The 23101-nt window shown below is 31.5% G+C and overlaps 1 protein-coding gene across 1 annotated transcript; it reads left to right on the top strand.

Annotated features, from left to right (window-relative positions):
• Positions 1–1149: 1149 nt before the first annotated feature.
• LOC107904190 (CASP-like protein 5A2) lies at positions 1150–3932 on the top strand. The gene is made up of 3 exons (XM_016830480.2): positions 1150–1622; positions 2567–2699; positions 3464–3932. The coding sequence occupies exons 1-3, from the start codon at positions 1396–1398 to the stop codon at positions 3653–3655; spliced, it is 552 nt and encodes a 183-aa protein (XP_016685969.1). The 5' UTR covers positions 1150–1395; the 3' UTR covers positions 3656–3932.
• The last annotated feature ends 19169 nt before the right edge of the window (positions 3933–23101 follow it).

The raw sequence follows: 23101 nt of genomic DNA, 5'->3' as shown, positions 1-23101 counted from the left end.
ATAAAAAGCTTACAAATAATGATGCCTTAACTTTGTAAAATTAATTAGTTACTTTTATTTTTAGATTTTTTTTTACTTTTCATATTTTAAAGTTTAAATCTAACTATTAATACTGTTAAAATTATTTTTTTAAATTCGAGTTCAACATAACATTATTTTTTTAGTTACCAAGAGTATAAGATTTATTAAATGATTTTTTTATTTAAATACTTTTTCCTATAGCAATCGTTTTCCAAGTTAGGTTAGCAAAACCGAGAACTTGAGGTTCCTCTTAAACCGTTTACCAAACAGACCCTTTTCTTTACAATTTCGATCCCAGAGCCAATCACATCGCGAGTACATTCTCAAACCAAAACTCAAGAAGTTGACCGTTCTGCTACTCAACAAACACAAACAAATAAAAGAAAAAGAAAATATATTAAGCCATACTAGTTTTGGTCTACTTCCACCTTTAGTCCCTGTATTATATAATATTTTCATATTTAATCTCTATATGTATCTGATTTTAATTTCAAAAAAATTAAAAACCAGTGGATAATAATATTTTTAATTGATTTATGTTAAATTTGAATATGTGTCATCGAATAGATTTTATTTTTTTAATAACACCTAATTTTTCTTTTAATATGGGTTAGCAATTGGACTTTAATTTTAAATAAGCTTAATATATCATTCGATACTTGAGTTGACATTTTTCTAATGCAATACTTGTGTTTTTTTGTCTAATGTAGTATTATATTTAGCAAAAGTTATACATTTTGATAATTAAAGGTAAATACGTTATATTTTTAATGTTCAATTCAAATTTAAATGCTGATTTGATGAAAGTTAATTGTTAATATTATTAAGTTTGAATTTTCTTGATTTTGTTAATAAAATAAATTTAATGTTAATTATGAATTTGTTTAATTTTGTGTTAAATTGGTTAAATATAGTTTGATATGGATGTGATTTTTTCCCTTTTTGAGATTCAATAAGTCTAAAATCTGAATTAAATACCGTAAAGCTAACACTAGTACATTTGAGTACAAAATCCATAATTCATTTATCAACTACAAATACCACATTAAAAAGATTGTCCAAATCGAATACCCAATGATGAATCAAGTCTTACATAAGACCTTTGAATATTAAAAATGTCGCATTTAAGCTTAACAAAGGTTCAGTCCATATGAAGATCAACCAAGGTTAAGTGAAGCACCTTTTAAGAATAGAATACATATTCAAACTTTGAAAGAAATCCACAAATAAACTAGAAAGCTGTTGGTTGAGGTGATAGTAATCTTGGGTTTAATTACATTTGATTATGGTGGAAATAGGAAGAGAATTTTGGTTTATCTTATAAGTTTTCGGGAGCTTGTGAGCATGAATTGAAGAGGATTTTAGTGGAAAGAGATGAATGTGAGCCATGCCTCGGTTCATCCAGTGGAAGATCCGCCGACCACCGACGGGACCGGCGGAGGTAACAACAACGAGGTGCCGGGAGTGAGGATGAAGGATGTTCAGGGAATGCCTGGTACGCTAGGTGGGCTTGTGTTGTGGATATGTCAGTTTGCTTTTGCAGTTGTGGGACTTTGTGTCATGGCTACCACTAGTGATTTCCCTTCAGTTACTGCCTTTTGGTAAATGCTTTTTGATTCGAGTACAAAATGGTTTCTTTGTTCTGCTTGAAGTTAGGTTTGGATTTGCAATCGATGATGGGAAATTGAGGATCAATATTTGATTCTTTTCATATCATCTTTTTATTTTATTTTATTTGCAAGCTCTAACTCTGGAAATGTAGCTATAAGTTGAATGTCAGAACCTTGTTTGTGTTTCTTGTGGAATATGATTTTAGAATTTCTAGAATTGAATGTAGGAAGGCTGCTTGATTGGTTGCTACACATGCTATGGTGTTCAGACTTTATTTTTCATGAAGTACTCGTGTCTAGCACATGGATGTGTAGATATGACATTATTTTCAAATTTATGAAAAAAACTTAAAAAAATCTAAACATATCCATGTCAGATACTCACACCCGAGTCCGAGTAATATAGGTTGCTAAGTGCATTGCCCCTTGTTCTATCTAAGCATGGTGGTTTGTCTTTGATGGCATCTATATTGGTTTGTCAATTTAAATATAGTTCAAGTATATTTAATCAAAGTGTAAATAGCTAGTTTATTTAGTGAAGTGAAGGTTAATCTTACGGCATGAAATGTTAAAAACCCACTTTTAACAACACATCAAAGTTGAACAATTTAGGTCTCCCTGGTGAATTTTTCCGATAGATAGGGTGCTTAGAAAATGGCAAATGCCAATAGAAGGATGTCTTTCATCAAACTAAGTTCTCCATTATCTCCGCATTTTGATGATCGTAAAAAGGGGAGTGAAAGAAGTTTTCATCCTCATAGCTCTTCGTGGAGATGTAGTTTTGTTTAGACCTCTATTTTGCTTTGAAAGGAGCCGTAACATCTGGACTCTCACATATGATTATCAAAGTGAAGCAACTAGTTTTTTTTTGTATTTTGCATTGGATGTTATCGTGATTCTCCCATAACATGGAACTTTTTTATTTGTTACATCAGCTTCCTTGTTGCTGCAACTGGCTTGCAGAGTTTGTGGAGCTTGTCGTTAGCTATTATTGACATTTATGCCCTTTTAGTGAGGCGTTCCTTGCAGAATTCTCGTGTTGTTACTTTGTTTACTATTGGTGATGGAGTAAGATGTTTACTTTCGCAGTTACAAGTGAAGCTAAAATGTTGGAACATAATGTGATATCCAATTTGTTTTTGTTGAATCTCATAAAAATCTTTAATTTGCATGTCTGGCATTCTCAGAAACTTATCCTATATCTACATGCATTACTGTTAGATTTGGCACATCCTGCTTGTTCTGCCTTATGAAGCATTTTGCATGATACCATTGCTCTTCTCTTTGAAAATTTCAGTTAATCATTACTCATTCCGGTATTCTTGAACTTTCTTTCCTCACCGATAAATTTGGCATTTAAAGAGCTGAAATTGTTTATAACAGTGTTCAATTTGATTTTCCTAGCAAAACAATTGGCTTGCCACTGGCTTTGATGCATGCTGATGCTTGGCATTGGTGTTTTTGTATTGGTCTGCAACTAGTAGAAGACTAATAATCGTCATTAGTAACTCAGGAGTAATACTTTGAACTTTTGCTAGCACTTTTGCGATATCGGTTTACTCGTTGAAAAATTGTTCCTACTCATTTAGCAATTCCATGGGGACATGTGGGAATAATTGCTAGTTACCGTTAGCAGGCTGAACTCTGCATAGTTTCTCGATATGCTGTGCAAGCTAATTACGTGGACTAAATTCGATCGAAAAGACAAATCATGAATAACGTGTTACCCTTCCCCATGGCTTGTAGACTTGTGTTAGTTAAGAGCTCGTGTTCGATACAGAGCACCTGAGATTTCGGACCATTTTGTCTTGACATTATGTTCTTCTTTGCAGATCACATCAACTCTCACATTTGCTGCAGCTTGTGCTTCTGCCGGCATTACCGTTCTCATCGACAACAATCTTGATAGCTGTGCCCAAAACCATTGCACTCAGTTCGAAACCTCCACTGCAATGGCCTTCGTTTGCTGGTTTACTGCATTACCTTCGTTTCTCTTGAACTTTTGGTCACTTGCATCCCAATAGAAAGGAACACTGGAAATCGAAGTAGAAAGGGGTATGAATCGTTTTGTTATGCCAAAAATCTTTCCCTTGTAGCATTGTCGACTGCCTCGAAGTGTTATTTTCGAGTTTGTATAGGCATTATGAATAGCAGTTGCTTGAATTTAAGCTGTTGGAGGTGGAATGATTGGATCACATTGATGTAAACATGTATGTTTTTCAAGTACTTGGTCGTGTATTTGTGGCTCAATTTTATGTAAATATTGAGCTTCTCCTTGTTTTTAGATTAATTGCACTAGATGTCCCCAAACTATGGACCTAATTTTAAAGTGGTCCCTAAAATTCAAAGCCTTGCAATTGAATCTTCAAGCTAAAATTTCGTTCCAAATTTAGTTATTAAGTTTGGTGCTAAATGTTTTTAAGCACGTTCAATTGGAATATTTTGAAAACTAAGGATCAATTTAAAGTTTGACTAATGATTTTGGGGATGTATGTGGAATTAACCCTTTTTTAATTAATGCTCGTCAATTGACCGATTCCCCCAACCCAATGAACCCAAATATTTTTATAATTTTTTTAATTTGAAAACTATAACCAAATTTTAAAATAGTGGAATTGGGGTAGTCGAACCAACCGAATAATCCCATCTTTGAAACTCTTCATCAAGAATCAAGAATCTGAAGAACCTTCGATTTCAATATAAGATTTATTGTTTACTGATTGTAATATGTTATTGCCTCATTAATTTGAACAGGTTGATGTAATCGCTTTATGTTTTTTTTTACCAAAATATTTTTATCCAAATTTAAAATGATCCTTAAAATGTTAACCCAAGAGAAAAAAATAAAAAAATGTTATGATTGAAAGTTTTGTAATGGTGTGTTTTTAAGATTAATTAAAATATTATAAAAAAATAAATTTATATAAAATATAAAATATAAAAATATTTATAGCTAACAACCTTTTAATTTAATGACAAAAACATTTACATTGTGGCATGAAAGCTCGGTTCAATCCTTAACAACCTTTGTTCTTGATTATAAAAAATAACCATATTTATAATTTTCAAGTCCATTCCATTAATTAAGAATATTATTATGTAAATATTGTTGAAGAGGACAACTGCACAAGGGAAAAAGAAACTCAAAATAGCCTTTTAAAAATAAGAGATGGTAAAAGATTTCTAAGAGTATATTTGGGAAAAACTGATGCTACATTATTCAACTAAAGATCAGCCTCTTATATAGGCTTTACAAAGCAACAAATCTCAATAGAAAATCATATCTCAACAGGAAATCATATCTCAACAGAAAATCATAACAAAAATAGAAAAAATAAAGGAAACAAACTAACACAACTCAACCAAATCTAAATTTAGAAAAGAAAAACAAAATTAACTTTGAATCATTCTCCAACACTCCCCCTTGATTCAAACTTGCACACACCAAGTAAGGCTCTAAGATAACAAAACTTCTCTTTCGACAATGACTTGGTCAGTACATCTGCCAGCTGATCTTGAGTGCTGCAATATTCCAATGTTATCTCCTCCTTTGCAACCAGATTGCGTATAAAATGATAGCGAATGTCTATATGTTTCGTTCTGCCATGGAATGTTGGATTTTTTGTCATGGTAATAGTTGCTTTGTTGTCACAAAATATTTCCGTTGCTTCCTTTTGCTCATGTTGAAGATCTGCTAACTCCCTTCTTAGCCAAATGGCTTGACAAGCTGCTTAGGTTGCTGCTAAATACTCAGCTTCTGAAGTTGACAGTGCTGCTGTAGCTTGCTTTTTCGAACTCCAAGTGATCACTCCCAAACCTAGAGTGAAAAAATTTGCTAAAACACTTCGTCTATCATCCAACGAACTTGCCTAATCACTGTCTGTGAACCCACACAGTCTGAAATTTGAAGTTTTGGAGTACCAAACACCATACCCCAAAGTTCTTGCAATATAACGCAAGACTTTTTTTGCTACTCCATAATGAACTGTTGAAGGTTGTTGCTTAAACCTGGAAATAACACCAACAGGAAATGCAATATCGGGCCTGGTGTGCGTCAAGTAAATTAAACCACCTACCAAGCTTCTGAACCTTTTTGCATCTGCCATTTCTCCTCCAGCTTCTTACTGCAATTTCTCATTGATGTTCATGGGTGTAATTGCAGGTTTGCAATTAAGCATGCCAAACTTACTGAGAATATCATTGGCATATTTTCTTTGTGAGATAAAAATACCATCTTCAGCCTGATGAACTTCAAGATCAAGGAAATAATGCAGTAGACCCATATCCAACATTTCAAATTCATTCATCATTTGTGATTTAAACTCATTCACAAGAAAAGTAGAAGAACTATTATAAATGATATCATTAACATAAAGACAGACAATGATGAAATCATTACCTTCCTTTTTCACATATAAGGTGGGCTCGTTCTCACTTCTCACGTATCATTTTTCTTGAAAATACCCATCAATCTTGCTGTACCATGCTCGAGGGGCTTGCTTCAGTCCATATAATGCCTTTTTCAGCTTATACACCTTTGTTTCATTGCCTTTCTTTATGAAACCTTTCGACTGTGCTACATAAACCTCTTCTTGTAGATCTCCATTAAGGAATGTTGACTTGACATCAAATTGATAAACAGACCATTGCAATTGTGCAGCCAATGCTAGAACAAGCTTCACTGTTTCAAAACGAGCTACCAGAGAAAAAGTTTTTTCGAAATCAACACCATATTGTTGTACATAACCTTTTGCCATAAGACGAGCTTTGTGTTTCTGTAAGCTTCCATTAGCAGCAAACTTTGTTTTGAACACCCACTTCAAACCAATTGCACTTTTGTCTTTCGGTAAGTCTACCATTTCCCATGTTCCATTCTTCTCAATAGTTTTCATCTCTTCCTTCATTGCCTTCTGCCACTCTTCCCTTTCAGCAGCCTCTTCATAGTATAGGATCTGAAATAGCAAGAGCAAACTGACAAGATTCATAAGTGTCATTAGCATATTTTGGATTCGGCTTTCTGGCCCTTGCCGATCTTCTAAGCGGGAGTTGTTCAGCTAAAGGCTCTTCAGGAATTTTAGCTATTGGTGAGTTAAGAGGTAAACTTGCTGAATTTAACTCTTGCCTTTCATCTTGTGAAACCTCAATGGGCATAGAGATTTGCTGATGTACCTACTCTTCATTCCAATCCCAGCTTGCATTTTCGTCAAAAACAACATTCCTGCTAATAATCACCTTGCCACTCAAATGATTGTAAAGCCTATATGCTTTGGATTGTGAGCAGTAACCAACAGAGATGCATTTCATAGACTTTTCATCAAGTTTGCTTCGATTGTGTGAATCTACCAAAGAATAGGCAATACAACCAAATATTTTCAAGTGGCTTACCGAAGGTCTCCTAGCACTCCATGCTTTATAAGGTGTTCAGTAGAGAACCACCCTTGTTGGAGAAAAATTCAGTAAATAAACAGCAACAACAACACTTTCAGCCCAAAACTTATCTGGCAGCCCCTTAGATCTTAGCAAACTTCTTGCCATTTCAACAACCGTTCGGTTCTTACGTTCAGCCACACCGTTTTGCTGCGGTGTATAAGGTGCTGTCAACTCTCTATGTATGCCCTCCTCTTCACAAAACTGGTTAAATTCATTAGACAAAAATTCTCCTCCTCGATCAGTGCGCAAAGCCTTGATACTTCTTCCACTTTGCTTTTCAACGAGCGCCTTGAACTTCTTAAAAATCTCAAATGCTTCTGATTTGGAGTAAAGAAAATACACCCAACTCATGCGGCTGCAATCATCTGTAAATAACAAAAAATAGTGACTTCCACCCAAGGATTCTGTTTTCATGGGTCCACAAATGTCAGCATGTACAAGCCCAAGACACTCAGACGCCCTTCTAGAGTTTCCTACAGGAAATGGTTTTTTACATTGTTTCCTAAATATACACCCTTCCAACAAATCTAAAGACTCAATTTTTGGCAGCCCGAACACCGTTTCCTTTTGACTCAACAATTTTAGACCCTTTACATTCAAGTACCCATACCGTAAATGCCACAACTTAGACTCATTATTCTCTTTAACAACAAGATCCTGACTTTCTACATTAGAGACTTCAAGAGGAAAGAGCTTGTTTAGTGCCATCTGAACATCAACAATAATTTTTTTTGTTTTTTTGTCTCTAATCACACAAGACATGTCATCAAACATGACAGAATATCCACTACCCATAAGCTGCCCAATGCTCAATAAATTTTGAGATAAAGTAGGAACAAAATAGACATTATAAAGGAGCTTTATGTTACCATGATTATTGCTTATCGCCACAGTGCCTTAGCCCTCAACTTGCATCTGCTTGTCAGCACCAAGTCTCACCTTCACCTTGTATGACTCATCCAACTCTTTGAACAATGATTTTATCCCCGTCATATGAGTTGAACAGCCGCTGTCTAAAAACCATATGTCTTTCGAAGCTATAACGTCATCTTGATAAGCCATGAATAGCTTAATCTCTTCGTCACCTTTTGCATAGTTGGCTTGTCTTTCCCTTTTCCAGCAATCCGCCATCACATGCCCATATTTCTTGCAATAATAGCATTGAACATTGCTCCTGTATTGCTTTTGTTTTTCTGTCATATGCCTTTGTTCATCATGTCCAGCACCTTTACCTCTGCCACGACCTCCTCTACCACAATAACCACCTCTGCCATGATAACCTCTTCTGTATGTGGCCTTTCTTGAATCGTCTTGCTGCTTGGAAGGCTCCCCCATCACTTGGAATGCCTTTTCGTCAGACTTTTCATTTGTGCAGTTCAATCTTGCATCGTGGGACTCCAAAGATCCCTGTAGTTCATCAATAGCTGCAACGACATGATCAAAATTTAGAGTCAAACTCCGCAACATTTTTTCAACAGTAGTTTGATCTGTAACTTGCTCTCTATAGGACTTTATTTGATTGACAACCGCTGCTGCCCTTGTAAGATAATCTTGCACTGATTCTCCACTTTTCATTTGCAATGTCTCAAAGTCACGACGAAGAGTCTGAAGCTTCACTGTAACAACTTTCGAAGTGCCTTGATACGCCATGTGCAATGTTGTCCAAGTTTCTTTTGTAGTTTCTGCTCCTGCAATTTTTGAAAAAATTGACTTGTGAATAGCTTGCTGAATGAAGAATAATGCTTTGTTGTCTCTTTTCTGGTTTTCTCTCAACTTAGCCTCCCCATCATCATCAAGATACCCATTCTCAACTAAGTCCCACAATTCTTGAGATTTAAACAGTGTCTTCATTTTGATGCTCCAAAACTCATAGTTGTCGCCATTGAAAACGGGAATTGCCGTTTGAGAAACACTCACGGTATTGTTGTTTGTCGCCATGAGAAATACACCTAATAATAATCGAACCTAGCGCTGATACCAAAGAATGTTGAAGAGGACACCTGCACAAGGGAAAAAGGAACTCAAAATAGCCTTTTAAAAATAAGAGATGGTAAAAGATTTCTAATAGTATATTTGGGAAAAACTAATGCTACATTATTCAACTAAAGATTAGCCTCTTATATAGGCTTTACAAAGCAACAAATCCCAATAGAAAATCATATCTCAATAGGAAATCATATCTCAACAGAAAATCATAACAAAAATAGAAAAAATAAAGGAAACAAACTAACACAACTCAACCAAATCTAAATTTAGAAAAGAAAAAACAAAATTAACTTTGAATCATTCTCTAACAAATACAACCATTATTAATGAACTCTTAGTGCAGCAATGAGTGATATACAGCGGTGGGAAGTAACGCTATAACATCTTTTAGATGGTCCGTTAATTTTTTCTCTCATATTTTGGTATAAAAAAATAATGATTTTAATATTTTAGTGTTTAATTTAGATTTTAAGCTGGATTTAGTGAAAGTTAATTTTTAATATTATTAGGTTTGCATTTTTCATTACTTTGTTAATAGAATAAATATAGTGTTAATATTAGATTTATTAAAATTAGGTTTAATTTGTCAAATACAATCAAATAGATGTGATTTAATTCGAGTTTTAAGGATAATTTGATTAAAGGTCATTGCTAATATTATTAGCTATTTATGAATTTTCACCAAATCAAATCTAAAACTCGAATTAAAGACTAAAAAATTATTAGTGTTACCTTTAGGTACTAAAATGTAGAACTTTTGTCAAATACAAGTACCACATTGGGTAAAAAAAATATAAGTACCACACTAGAAAAAAAAGTGCCTATGTATTAACTTATGTATTAAGACATGTATGAAATATATATTAAAAACTGTGATTATTTGAATTAAAATCAAAGTTTATTTTTTATTTAATTTATAATTATTTAATTTTTTTATTATAAAATAAATGTTTTATATTTAAAAGAGTGAAAAGTAACTTACAAATTTTAATATGAAAATATTTTAAAATAATTACCATATAAGAGTTATTGATTATTTTTTATTTATTTGAAAATTTATTTTGTAAAAAAAATCTATGAAAAAATTGATATGAAAAGATAAGCCATAAAACAGAACTCATTTTGTCAAAATAAGTCCAAAAACCCAAAGGTCAAAATTAATATGAAAAGATAAAAAAATGAACCGAACTAAATTATTATGAACGGTTAAAAAAATTTCAAAAAATCCAATTGAACTAAATCAAACCCACCCTTAACTACTTTTATAGTTATAGTAGCATAAACATATATATGCGCGTAAGTGTCACGGGGCTAGACCTTTTGTCTCGCAATTCGTGCAGCCTTAGGCGATTTTTTCACTTTAAATGCACCTAAGTTAGCCTAACTCTCGCAAAGTGAGAATTCTCGCAGAATTTCTCTAAGACACCAAAATATAGCGGAAGCAATCTCAAAGACAAAAGAAGCTCAAAAGAGCAGAGTAACCATAGAAAAACAATACACACAAGCTGTTTTAGTAAATGCTCTCAATATATTTTTTAAATCAAAGAATATGATACAATGGATGATTACAAATGAGGGGGAGACTCTTTATTTATAGTTAAGCTCCCCTAAACTGACAATATAGATTGAGTTACATCGACAGACTAGATCGAAGCCTATCTACAATTAAGGGATTTACGCAATCTCCAAGATTACAAAATCAAATTTTATCATATTACAATCTTCTAAGATTACTTTCCCTATTTACCAATGTAACCCTAATTTCCCATAACTACTTCTCTGGGTCACCAAGGCTGTAGATGGGCTTTATCACTTGTTCTTCGAATTGAACCAGTTCAAGTGGGTCAAATGGGCCCCATTTTATATGTAGACCTCTATGGGACGCTCTTTGTGCTTTGGTCACGGGCTTTGAATTGCGACCAATGACATTCTTGTTGGATCTAGTGCCCTAAATGTAATATATTCGTTTGTACACTTGTAATCATTTTGAATAGATTGATGAATAAAATTATTCATGAATTAAATTAATATAATTTGTATTATTGTCCTTAAACGATTTTTGCATATAAAGCAAAATAGAAGCCAATGTTGCTCATTGGTTGTCTAAATGTTTAACTAATACTAAGCGGTATTACATGGTCGGATCATGGTACATAAAGACAACTTTTATTAGTTGATAAGCCTAAACATGTCCTTAGTCTAATTAGAAATGAGCAAACCGATTGAAAAACTAATATGTTGTCTATCAAGTCCAATTATGGAGATGCCTTGTCTTGGGTATCGGAGCGGATGACTCCCAAAAGATAGAGACATAGATGTGACTAATTGGACTGGCAGTACATCGGACAAGACCCAAGCAAAATATATCTTGAATTCGTTTATGGATTTATTCACTTGTGACGTTTATAGTGTAACATACCTAAATCCTGAGTGGATGATGGACTATGTATGCGTGACTCATACACTTTGATATAAGTAAAAGTTTGAGTTCACATAGATAAGGAACCAAAAATTAGTGCGCTGGGTTTACGACTTTTGTAGTATGTAGCGCCATTCATGACAGTGGAATTCATAGCCCAAAACATGGATAAATGGTATCTTTTCATTGAAATTACATGGTTGATGAAAAGTAAACATAGCCACAGGTCGTCCATCTTTATGATGGAGGACTTTATCACTATTTGATAGTTATTGACTTTTCATGAAGAAAGATTTAATGGTTACCATGAGATAAAATAGAGATTTAATGGTTACCATGAGATAAAATAGGATCATATTGGGAGAACATATATTATCTCAAAGAGATTAAGGATATCCTATGAGGGTAACACACTTATGATAAGGTCATTGGACGAGCACTGATTAGTTGCTTTCGTAATGGCATGTCGTTGAAGAGAGCTCAATCATAATACTATAGCGGAATGACTTCGTGACTAAATGAGTTTATAATTAATAGGTGAAAAGCAAAAACTTAATTATAAATCATTTGAGTCTTAACTACATATGTTTAATCGGTCTCTCTGCTAGCTCATTGAAACTAGAAATGAATTGCATGTTTAAATAAAAATGAACAGAATGAATAGAAAAAATTAAATGGGAAACATTCAGGAATGATTATGGTTTTCTCCGAATTGGAGAAATAAAATTATTTGGAAATGAATGTAGGTTTCCAAAAATAAAAATGGAAATTTACAATCCTATATAGGATTGCTTAAAAAATATGGAAGAATGAGTTTATGTTTTTTTACTGTTTTGAAGCCCGAAAATAAAAATAAATCATTTGGTTCATAGTGAACATGTTGAGTTGTGACATATTGAACGAATTTTCTCGAAATTTTATCGAAGGGTAAAATCGTCAAAATTTTATTGGAGTAAAATTGTGATAAGAAAATTATTTAATATGTAAATATTAAAATTTATTTTGGAAAATAAAAAAATTGAATCAGGTTGGATCACATTACAAAGTACTAGGTCAAAAAGGCCTAGGAAGTACTCGTAATTAGACCTGATGTGAGAGAAGTCCAAAACTTTAGTAGAAATACCAGGGTGAGTTGTTCATTCCTCTCCTACTTTAAATAGGATGTTGTTTTTCTATTTAAAATAAACCTCTACAACTCTACAAGAGTTATACATTCTCTTCCTATAAATAGATAGCACCGGTGAAGCTATTTACACAACTTTTGAGAGATTGTTATTTTGTCGAAAAATAGAGAAAATTTATTCTCAACTTGTAAACATTTTTTTCAGAATAACAATTTTACTGATTTCTATTAAAGAAGAGAGAAATTTTGTTTTCACCCCAAAAGGAAAACTTTTTCTAGTTCTGTGTTTTGATTCAATTGGTTTGAGCCCAAACTCAAAGCAGTTCGTGGTACGAGAATAGCGAAGAAGATTGTTTGGTTGAAAGTCGGATAACATCAAGGATCCGCTTATCCAAAACACAGGTACTATGGTTTAAGGTTTATTGCTATAAATATCATAAACCAGGACAATTTTCAAAATTTTAATTTTTCGCTGTGCAAGAAAATTGTTTTCAAACTAGGTGTTTTCCAACAATTCTTCCTCACCCATTCTTGCAATGCCCTCTTTGTGTCTTCAGAATGACACTAGTTTGATTCGCCTCGGAACTTTCTCGTCTCCTTGGCCCTTTCTCGACTAGTCTCACTATCGAGTAGTTTCGCCCCTTAAAATCTTTGCCTTAGCTTCCATCGTCTCCTAACTCGAATCATTTCACTCGTCGGTACATCTCGCTCGTAAGAGCCCGTTACTCTTACTCACTCACATTGTGACTTGCCTCGATCGGGATCCCTTTGATCCGCACATATTGGCTTTGACATGCCCACATTGAACACTGAGTTAACCGTGAGTATTCCCACTAACTTTGGTTTGTAAGCTTCTCGTCTTACCCGCTTCGGAACAATGAAAAGGCCCATATATCTTTGAAGAGCCAACGATAAGTCAAAATGAAAAACACTACCAAGGTGTTCGAGATGTATCTCGTTCATTGCATTTACTCGTCTTAACTATCTAGTTTGCATCACTACTTTACCCCTAAAGTTTGATACGCAACCCACCTCTCTCATAGGTGGTAGCTTCATAGATAGCTCAACAAACTTTATATCAAATTTTTACCCACTAGCATTTTCGAATGGGCTTCATATTCTAAGTCAATGTTCCTCTCATACAAAACATCCTCAGCTAGCTGGATTACCGACAATACCTTGATCTCAACCTTTATGTCTCGATTTATCGGCACAACAGTTTGTGATATCGGATCATCAAAGATATGAATGCAACCGAAAAAAGGAAAGGGACACGCCTTAATCCTGTCAAGGAAGTTCAAGATAAGAACAAAATAATAGTCATCTAAATGAATTACCTCGAAATTTTCTTTGCCTTTCCACTCGCCGATTTGTAGCTTGACTCCTCGTGCTACTCCCACAGTAAGGACCTATTCGAAATTTACTATCTTGATCTTCTTATTCGATTTTCTAACCAAGAGACCAAGTTTGTCCACAGCTTTTTCTGATATGAACTAGCATGATGCTTTCGTATCAACAAGAGCACTCTTTCTTTGGCATGTGATATTGATTTCCACAAACATTAACCCTACCTACTTGTTATTCCTCTTTGCAGGAATAAGTACAATTGATGCAAGCTTTGAAGCTTTACTCTCATCGGGCTCCTTTTTATTTCCCTTATTGATCACGAATAGCTTAGATCGCTCTGAACAATCTTGCAACCTATGCGGCCCACAACACAAGAAGTACTTCACTAGCTTCTTCTCACTCTCCTTGGCCTTCTTGGTTTTGAAAACCCTCAAATTGAACCAAGCCTCATGGCCACTTCTTTTGGCTTATCATCCCTTTTGATAGCCGAAAACATGGATCTCTGTAACGACCCAAAATCCGTGAGCACCAGAAAAGTACATTATCGGGCCTCCGTATTAGAAAATTGAACTTGTAGATAATTATTAGAAATATTTATGAGTCTAGTGGTGTGTTTAATTATGTTTTAATTAAGTAAATTTATTCTAATTTAGAGTAATAAGTAAGAAAAGACTAAAGTGAATAAAGGTTAAAAGTTTAATTGTAGATTAGAAGGAAGAAATAGGGACCAAATAGGTAAATAAGCCAATGGCTTAAGATTAGGTGGCAATACATGGAAAAATCTTAGATTTTTCTTGATTTTTATTACAAAAATATTATTTAATTAAAAATATTATAAATTATATTAATTAAAGTTAAGATGTTATGTTATAGGAAATAAATAAGATAAAGACAATTATATGGTGATAAAATAATACATGTGTAAAATATATAAAAACACACTTGTAATAAAATAAAATAATTTCTTATAATTTAAGTAAAAGATATTTGTGAATTAAATATTATTATATTATTATTATAATATATTATTATTAACGAATACATAAAGAAATAAAATAAAAGAATAAATGAAACAAAAGAAGAAAAGAAACAGCTATTCGAAACAGGGGAAGGAAAAAGAAAGAAAGAAAAGAAAAAGGAAAAACTAGGGTTTAAGGATATAAGCTTTAATTTGGTAAGTCAATCGAGTCCTTTTGTTTTAATTTTGATGTTTTAGAAGCTTTAGAATAGAGTTTTGTTGAAATTAAGTTAAGGTTTTGGAAGTTTTTAAGTTTTTGAATATAGTTTATGTTGAACAAGTTGTTGAATTAGGGATTTAATTGAGTAAATTTCAAGTTAGAATTGAAAAAAAGAGATTAAATTGTGAAGTAAGTTATAAGTTTTATGTTTTAGGGACTAAATTGAAGGAAATTCGAAATTAGGAAAATATGATAAAAATTAGACAGTTAAATGTGAGTTTAGCAAGAAATTGAGTAGCAAAAGGGTATGAATTGAGAAAGAAAAATATATAGGTTTAGTTAGGATTCAAATTGGGATTAAAGTAAAAGTTAGATAAAAATTTCAGCAATTAAATTGTGTTGTGCTAATGACTGTGAAATTATTTTAATTGTTCGTAGCTAATATCAAGCCTGATGTAACGACCTAAAAAGTGTAGGTATTGGAAAGTGATTTATTGGGTCTCCGTTTTGGTAAAACGGACACGTAAAATAATTATTAAAAATATTTATATAATTAGTTATAAGACCAATTGGATTTTAGTTAAGTCAATTTAGTTGAATTAAAGTTAATTGAGTATTAGGACTAAATTGAATTAAGTGTGAAAGTTAATTATATAATAGAGAAATGTGAAAGGACTAAACTAATAATTAAACAATAAAAAGTGACAAGTGTGTGGTAATTATAAATACATGTGTAAAAAGATAAATATATACAATTGTAATATTTATATTGTATATTAAACAGATATTTATTATTTAAAAGATATTTATTAGATAGATAATTAAATTATAAGATATTTATGTGATTAATAAATTAATTTGTGACAAGTGTAGGGTATAGATTAAGTACAAGTGTAAAAAAAGACATATACATTTGTAATATATGTATTAGTTATTAATTAGATATTTATTGTAGTTATATTATTATAATATAAAGTAAAGAAATAAAAGAAACAATGAAATAAAGAAAGAAAAAGAACAGAGAAGTAGAACGAAACAGAGAAAGGAAAGAAGGAAAAAGAAAGAAAGAAAAAGAAAAAGGAAAATTTGGTTGTCAAGGTTCAAAGTTAATTTGGTAAGTCAATTTAATCCCTTTTCTCTTAGTTTTGATGTTTTTGGAATCCTAGAAGAAAGTATTATTGGATTTATGTCAAAATTTTGGAAGTTATTAGATTTCTAGACATTGATTATGTTGAATAAATGAAAGAATTAGGGGTTAAATTAATTTAATTTCAAGTTAGAAGTTAGTAAAGGATTTAATTGTAAAATAAAGTGTAAGTTTTGATTAGTAGGGACTAAATTGAAAGAATCCCGAAATTAGGGATTTATGGTGAAATTGAAGAGTTAAAATGAGTTTATAGTAAGAATTGTGAAAGAATATGGAGTTAGATTGGGAAAATAAATATTATTTTCTACCTCTGTTGGTTGAAGCTCTGAATAATAAATATGCAAGTTACATTGTCTCTATTATGATTGGTATAGTGTGAATATACAATATTACTCTTTTGGACTTTCTTTGGGATATCATTAATATTTTATTATGTAACATGGATTATCTTCTCGGAAATTCAGTATAGCTTTGCAAGTTGGATTTCGTTGTCTTGTTTTTCTTGTTATTTTATGGTCTGACTGGAAGAGATATCCGTTGGTCGGTGGTAATTATACTTATTACTGTTATGAATTTTGACTTGATCATGGGAATTTGATAGTATGATCACAGATTATAGAGACTGTATTATTGCACTGATTGATATTGGAGCCATCCTTGACTTTTCTCTTATATTTGAAAAATATTATTGAAGTTAAAGTATTGATCCGTTTATATTGCTAAAACATTAGATCTGCTATAGTACTATGGCTTTAACCTATTTGATGACAGTGGCCTCAGAATAATTTAAAGCTTAGCATTAGTTCTGGTGTAGTCTGAATCGGGTAAGAAATTTTTTATTACAGTGGTACATCATTAAATGGAATAGACTGTATTTTGATGAAGAAAGGCAAATTAATGGTCTATACTTACAGTTAGGTAAAGCTACAGAAAAAGAATTACCAGATATATGATCTTGAATTGAGAATTATCATGTTTGCATTGGGAATTTGGTAACAGTATCTGTATGGTGAAAACATCATATATGTACGAACCATAAACTTAAAAACATCTGATGGTATAGAAAGATTTGAATCTGAAACAGAGTAGATGGTTTGAATTATTGAAGGATCCTGATTTGACAATTGATTATCCTTCAGGAAAAGTAAATATAGTTGCAGATGTTTTGAGTAAGGAGATCTTGTTTGCTTTATGAGCCTTAAATATTCAATTGTTATTGTCTAATGAAAGATTAATTTTAGCTGAATTTAAAGCTAAGCTGATGTTTCTACAATAGATCTATGAAGCCAGAAAGGTGATAATGAATTACAAGTTAAACGGGTACAGAGTGAAATAATTACTGATTCAGGATATCATATTTGAATATGATGATTGCCTGTTATTCAAGATAGAACTGGTGCACTGAAGAATTTCAAAGCTTGCACAGAAAATTTTATATGGAACTTATAATGGTAATATATCTCTCATTCGGGAAATATGATATATTGAAAAGATGTATTGGGAAACCAGAATGAAATGAGATATAAGTTCCTGAAATTGTCAAGCTATATGAAAAGTCAGTCTTCGATATGTTTGATAGAGATCCACAGTTTACTGTTCACTTCCTGATTTTGGAAATAAATTATTAGAATGTTGTATGAGTGGTAGTTGATCGGCTTACAAAATCAGCTTATTTTATAACGGTCAGAACTGATTGGTTGCTTTAGAAACTTGCTAAGGTGTACATTCGGGACATTGTAAGATTTCATGGTATTCCAGTATCAATAATTTCTAATTGAGATTTGTAGTTCACTTCGAGATTTTAGAGTCAGTTGCAGGAATTATTGGGAAATCGACTCAATTTCAGTACAGCTTTTCATCTGTAGATAGATGGATAATCTGAGAGAGGGTTATTCAAATTTTAGAAGACACGCTCAAGCTTGTGTAATTGATTTCGAAACAAGTTTGGAACATTATTTTCCTTTAGCTGAATTTGTATATGATAATAGTTTTCAGTCAAGTATTCAGACAGCTCTATATGAAGCATTATATGGTTGAAGATGTCGGATATCTGTGTGTTAAATAGAATTGAATGAAAGAAAAATGATTGGGTCAAAATTAATTCAAGAAACAGAGAAAACTGTTAAGAAATTTCGAGATAGGTTAAAGAGGGTATAACGTAAATTGATTTCTGACTCAGAATTTTAGATTGGAACTGATGATTGTTAATTGCTTTGAGATAGAGTTCGTATACCGAGAAATTTAGAGATTATACAACAATTGTTACATATAGCTCACATCGATAATTGTCTGTTCATTCAGGGAGTACTAAGATATACAATAATTTGAGACACTTGTACTGGTGAATGGGTATAAAACGTGATATTTCTGACTTTGTATTCAAATTTCTGATCCATCAATAGGTTAAAACTGATAATCAAGTGTTTTAGGGACTGTTATATTATGTGTTGATATTTGAGTAGAAATGAAATAGAATTTTGATGGATTTTATATCAGGATTATTCTTATCAATCGCAGAAGATATATGTTATCCGAACTATTGTTGACTGTTTGAAGTAGTCTATGCATTTTATTTCAATACGTACAAATTTCTCTTTTGATAGACTAGTGAGTTATGCATTTTTGAGATTGTTAGTTTACGCAGAGAGCCAGTTTTCATTGATGTGAATGGAGATCCGAAGTTATATTGTGATTCTGAGGAAACTACAATAAATTTTGGGTATGAGGTTGTAACACCGCATTTCATCCTCAAATTGATGATATTGTATGAAGCATAGTATCAAGTTCTAAAAAGATTTCTGACAGGAGTCCGAAAATTATATGGGTTATCATTGAATTTTATGGACTTCAATTAAAAAGGTAGAAGAAAAGATTTGACAAAATAACTTGTAACAGGTGAGAAATTTCGAGGACGAAATTTTTTTTAGGGGGAGAATTGTAACAACCTAAAAAGTGCAGGTATTGGAAAGTGAATTATCGGGTCTCCGTTTTGGTAAAACGGACACTTAAAATAATTATTAAAAATATTTATAGAATTAGTTATAAGACCAATTGGATTTTAGTTAAATGAATTTAGTTGAATTAAAGTTAATTGAGTATTAGGACTAAATTGAATTAAGTGTGAAAGTTAATTATAGAATAGAAAAAGGTGAAAGGACTAAACTAATAATTAAACAATAAAAAGTGACAAGTGTGTGGTAATTATAAATACATATGTAAAAAGATAAATATATACAATTGTAATATTTATATTGTATATTAAATAGATATTTATTATTTAAAAGATATTTATTAGATAAATAATTAAATTATAAGATATTTATGTGATTAATAAATTAATTTGTGAAAAGTGTAGGGTATAGATTAAGTACAAGTGTAAAAAAATATATGTATACATTTGTAATATATGTATTAGTTATTAGTTAGATATTTATTGTAATTATATTATTATTATAATATAAAGTAAAGAAATAAAAGAAACAATGAAATAAAGAAAGAAAAAGAACAGAGAAGTAGAACGAAACAGAGAAAGGAAAGAAGGAAAAAGAAAGAAAGAAAAAAAAGAGGAAAATTTGAGTTGTCAAGGTTCAAAGTTAATTTGGTAAGTCAATTTAATCTTTTTTCTTTTAGTTTTGATGTTTTTGGAATTCTAGAACAAAGTATTATTGGATTTATGTCAAAATTTTGGAAGATTATTAGATTTCTAGACATTGATTATGTTGAATAAATGAAAGAACTGGGGGTTAAATTAATTTAATTTCAAGTTAGAAGTTAGTAAAGGATTTAATTGTAAAATAAAGTGTAAGTTTTGATTAGTAGGGACTCAATTGAAAGAATCTCGAAATTAGAGATTTATGGTGAAATTGAAGAGTTAAAATGAGTTTATAGTAAGAATTGAGAAAGAATATGGAGTTAGATTGGGAAAATAAAATTAGTATTGATAAGGGATTAAATTAGAATTTAGGTAAAGTTTAGGTATAAATGGAAATATTTTGATGAAATTGTGTATTAATGATTTTTAATTGTTTAATTACGTAGCTAATGTCGTGCAAGAGTCATTGACCAAGAAAGGAAAGGAGAAGGTGGACAAGGAGTGACTCGAGAGAAATTTCGGTTAGTATTACTATAATTCAAATTTAATTATTAATAGTTAAAATTTAAATTAATATACATGATAAGCAAATTGAGGTAAGTATCATGATTGAATTAAATGATAAATACGTATTGGTATTGAATTTATTACTAGTAATTGTTAAATTTTGAATAATATGTTTAGTAAATAAAAATAAGATGAATATTGATATTGAATTAAATGATATTGAATTGTATGTGAATTGAATGGAGATGACTAGTGATATGATTTGAATTAAAAAAAAATTAATGTGGTATTGAAATGCATATTGGATTGAGTAATTGATTTGAGTTGTGAACATGAAAAATTGTGAATTGAATGAAATTAAAATGAAGTATGAATATGTATGAGCATTTGATGGTATACTAATTGGAAAGTGAAAAATGTTTTGAATTAAATTTTGATTAAATTGGAATGATTTGAATTGAAAGTATGAGAAAGTGATTGAATTGAAATGTGATTCAGAAACCCTATTAACTAGTCGGGCTGAGTCGGATATAGTTGGCATGCCATAGGATTGGAAGAGTTCAGGGATACTTCAGGGATACTTCGACCTTGAGTCAATGAGACACTGGGTGTCACTATATTTCTTTGGATAGATTCGATGAGGTACTGGGTACCAACTTACTTCGGCTAGGCCGATGAGACACTGGGTGTCAACTTTGCTTCGAACTATCCGATGAGGCACTAGGTGCCAATCTGGTGTGTTTGGTTGGATCCGTGTATCCGCCAAAGTCCGAGTCAAGTTGATAGGGGTAAAAGAATAATTTTGATAATAGAAATTTTATTGAATGATCTTGAATATGATTTGAAATGAGATATTAAATTGAGATATGGAAATGAAATGTATGAACCATGGGTTCAAGAAATAGATAATGATATAGTTCATGAAATTATTTTGGTAGTACGAGATGATGTAAAAATCTAAGTGAAGAAAAGCAAATAGAAATAGCTATTGTTGAAAAATGAGAAGTGAAAATAAAATGATTTGAAATAGTGAAATAATATGTAAATTTAATTGAATACAAGTTATTGAAATTTATTTATGGATTTAATATATAAATTGAGTGTTAAAAGATCATAAGTGTGAATTGATTATAAATGAACGAATCGAATTGAAAGATAGTTATTATTATTGTTGTTGTTGAAACAAGTTGATTTAATGTATTAAATGTTTATTGAAAGATTAATGGTATAAATTGAATTAAGAAATAGTGTATGAGTTAATTTGAATACCATATTATAAAATTAGTTATTATTATTGAAATATGTAGTCTAAATGTTTAATTTGATTATTAAAAGATTAAAAGTATAAATTGAATATAAATAGAAATGACAATGAATGAGTTGATAAATTGATTGAATTTGTATGAATCGAAATGAGTTATTAGAATGAGACATGGAAAAATCTAATAAAATTGAGATAGTGAAATAAGGTATGAATACAATAAATACAAGATTGAAATATTGTTTATTGTTATTAATGATCAACTTAATTTAAAGTATGAGATAATGAATGAATAATTGTAGACATAAATTAAATGTATATAATTTATCGATTAATGTTATAAATTTGAATTATGGTAATACCACTGAGTATACCAATACTCAGCATACGGTTGTTTCCGTGCGCAGGTTAGTAGAAAGCCAGTGTCCGGTCCAGCATCCAGAGCAATTTCGATCTCAGAGAAATTTTAGTGATGTACCTTTCTTTTGATAATGTGGCATGTATCTAGGTGACGTATTGATTAAAGTATACTATGTTTGTTATTTATTTGTGAATTAGTTATAAGTTATCTGATATGTCCTGTAATACTCCGTAACCCTGTTCCGGCGACAGTTTAGGGTTAGGGGGTGTTACACCTGAAGCATCAGCCCAAAAAGGAAAAGAAAAGATCGTCGAGGATTAAATCTGAAAAGAATTCTAGTTTGTATCACTACAAATCAAACTTTATCATTATTATGTGTTTAATTTACTAATTATGTGTGGTAAGTATTTTAAGGTAAGTGTTTAGTAAAATGAAAATTTATGATTGGGTATTGAAATTGAGACTGATGCTGAACTGAATTATGGAATACTGAATATTGTTTTGAGTACTGAATTGAATTGTGAAGTTACTGAATATTGTTATGTGTACTGCATTGAACTGTGAGATTACTGAAGTAATGAATTACTGCAATACTGTGAAACTGATTGAAATAAGGAATTATAATTGATACTGAACTAAGATGGAAATTATATTGAAAAGTGAATTAAATACTCTATTAACTAGTCGGGCTAGTCGGATATAGTTGGCATGCCATAGGATATTGAAGAGTACGAGTTTTTGCCGGCTTACTGATCAGGCATTTATATGCCGACTACTGTTACTGTTACCGATTTGACACTGTTGTTGAATACTGTTACTGCTACAAATTCAGCACTTTATGTGTTGAATACTGTTACTGTTACTGTTACTGTTACTGCTACCGTTACTGATTACTGTTTAGGTGCTGTGTACCGTTAAGGTACAATGTGTAGTACTGGTGTGTTGGTTGGAATCCGTGTATCCGCCAAGTCTAAGTCAAGTTAATAGGGGAAAATGAAATAAATTTACTGATAAAACTAAATTTGAATGATATGACATATGTGAAAAGTGAGAATTGAAATAAAGAAATATGAATGATATATATAATCAAATGATAATATAAAAGATTGAATTGTTCAT

The sequence above is a fragment of the Gossypium hirsutum genome, chromosome D03, assembly GCF_007990345.1.
Source record: "Gossypium hirsutum isolate 1008001.06 chromosome D03, Gossypium_hirsutum_v2.1, whole genome shotgun sequence".
NCBI classification, from domain to species: Eukaryota; Viridiplantae; Streptophyta; class Magnoliopsida; order Malvales; family Malvaceae; genus Gossypium; species Gossypium hirsutum.
Note: the sequence above shows the minus strand (reverse complement) of the source record. Positions and strands in the feature narration are given on the sequence as shown.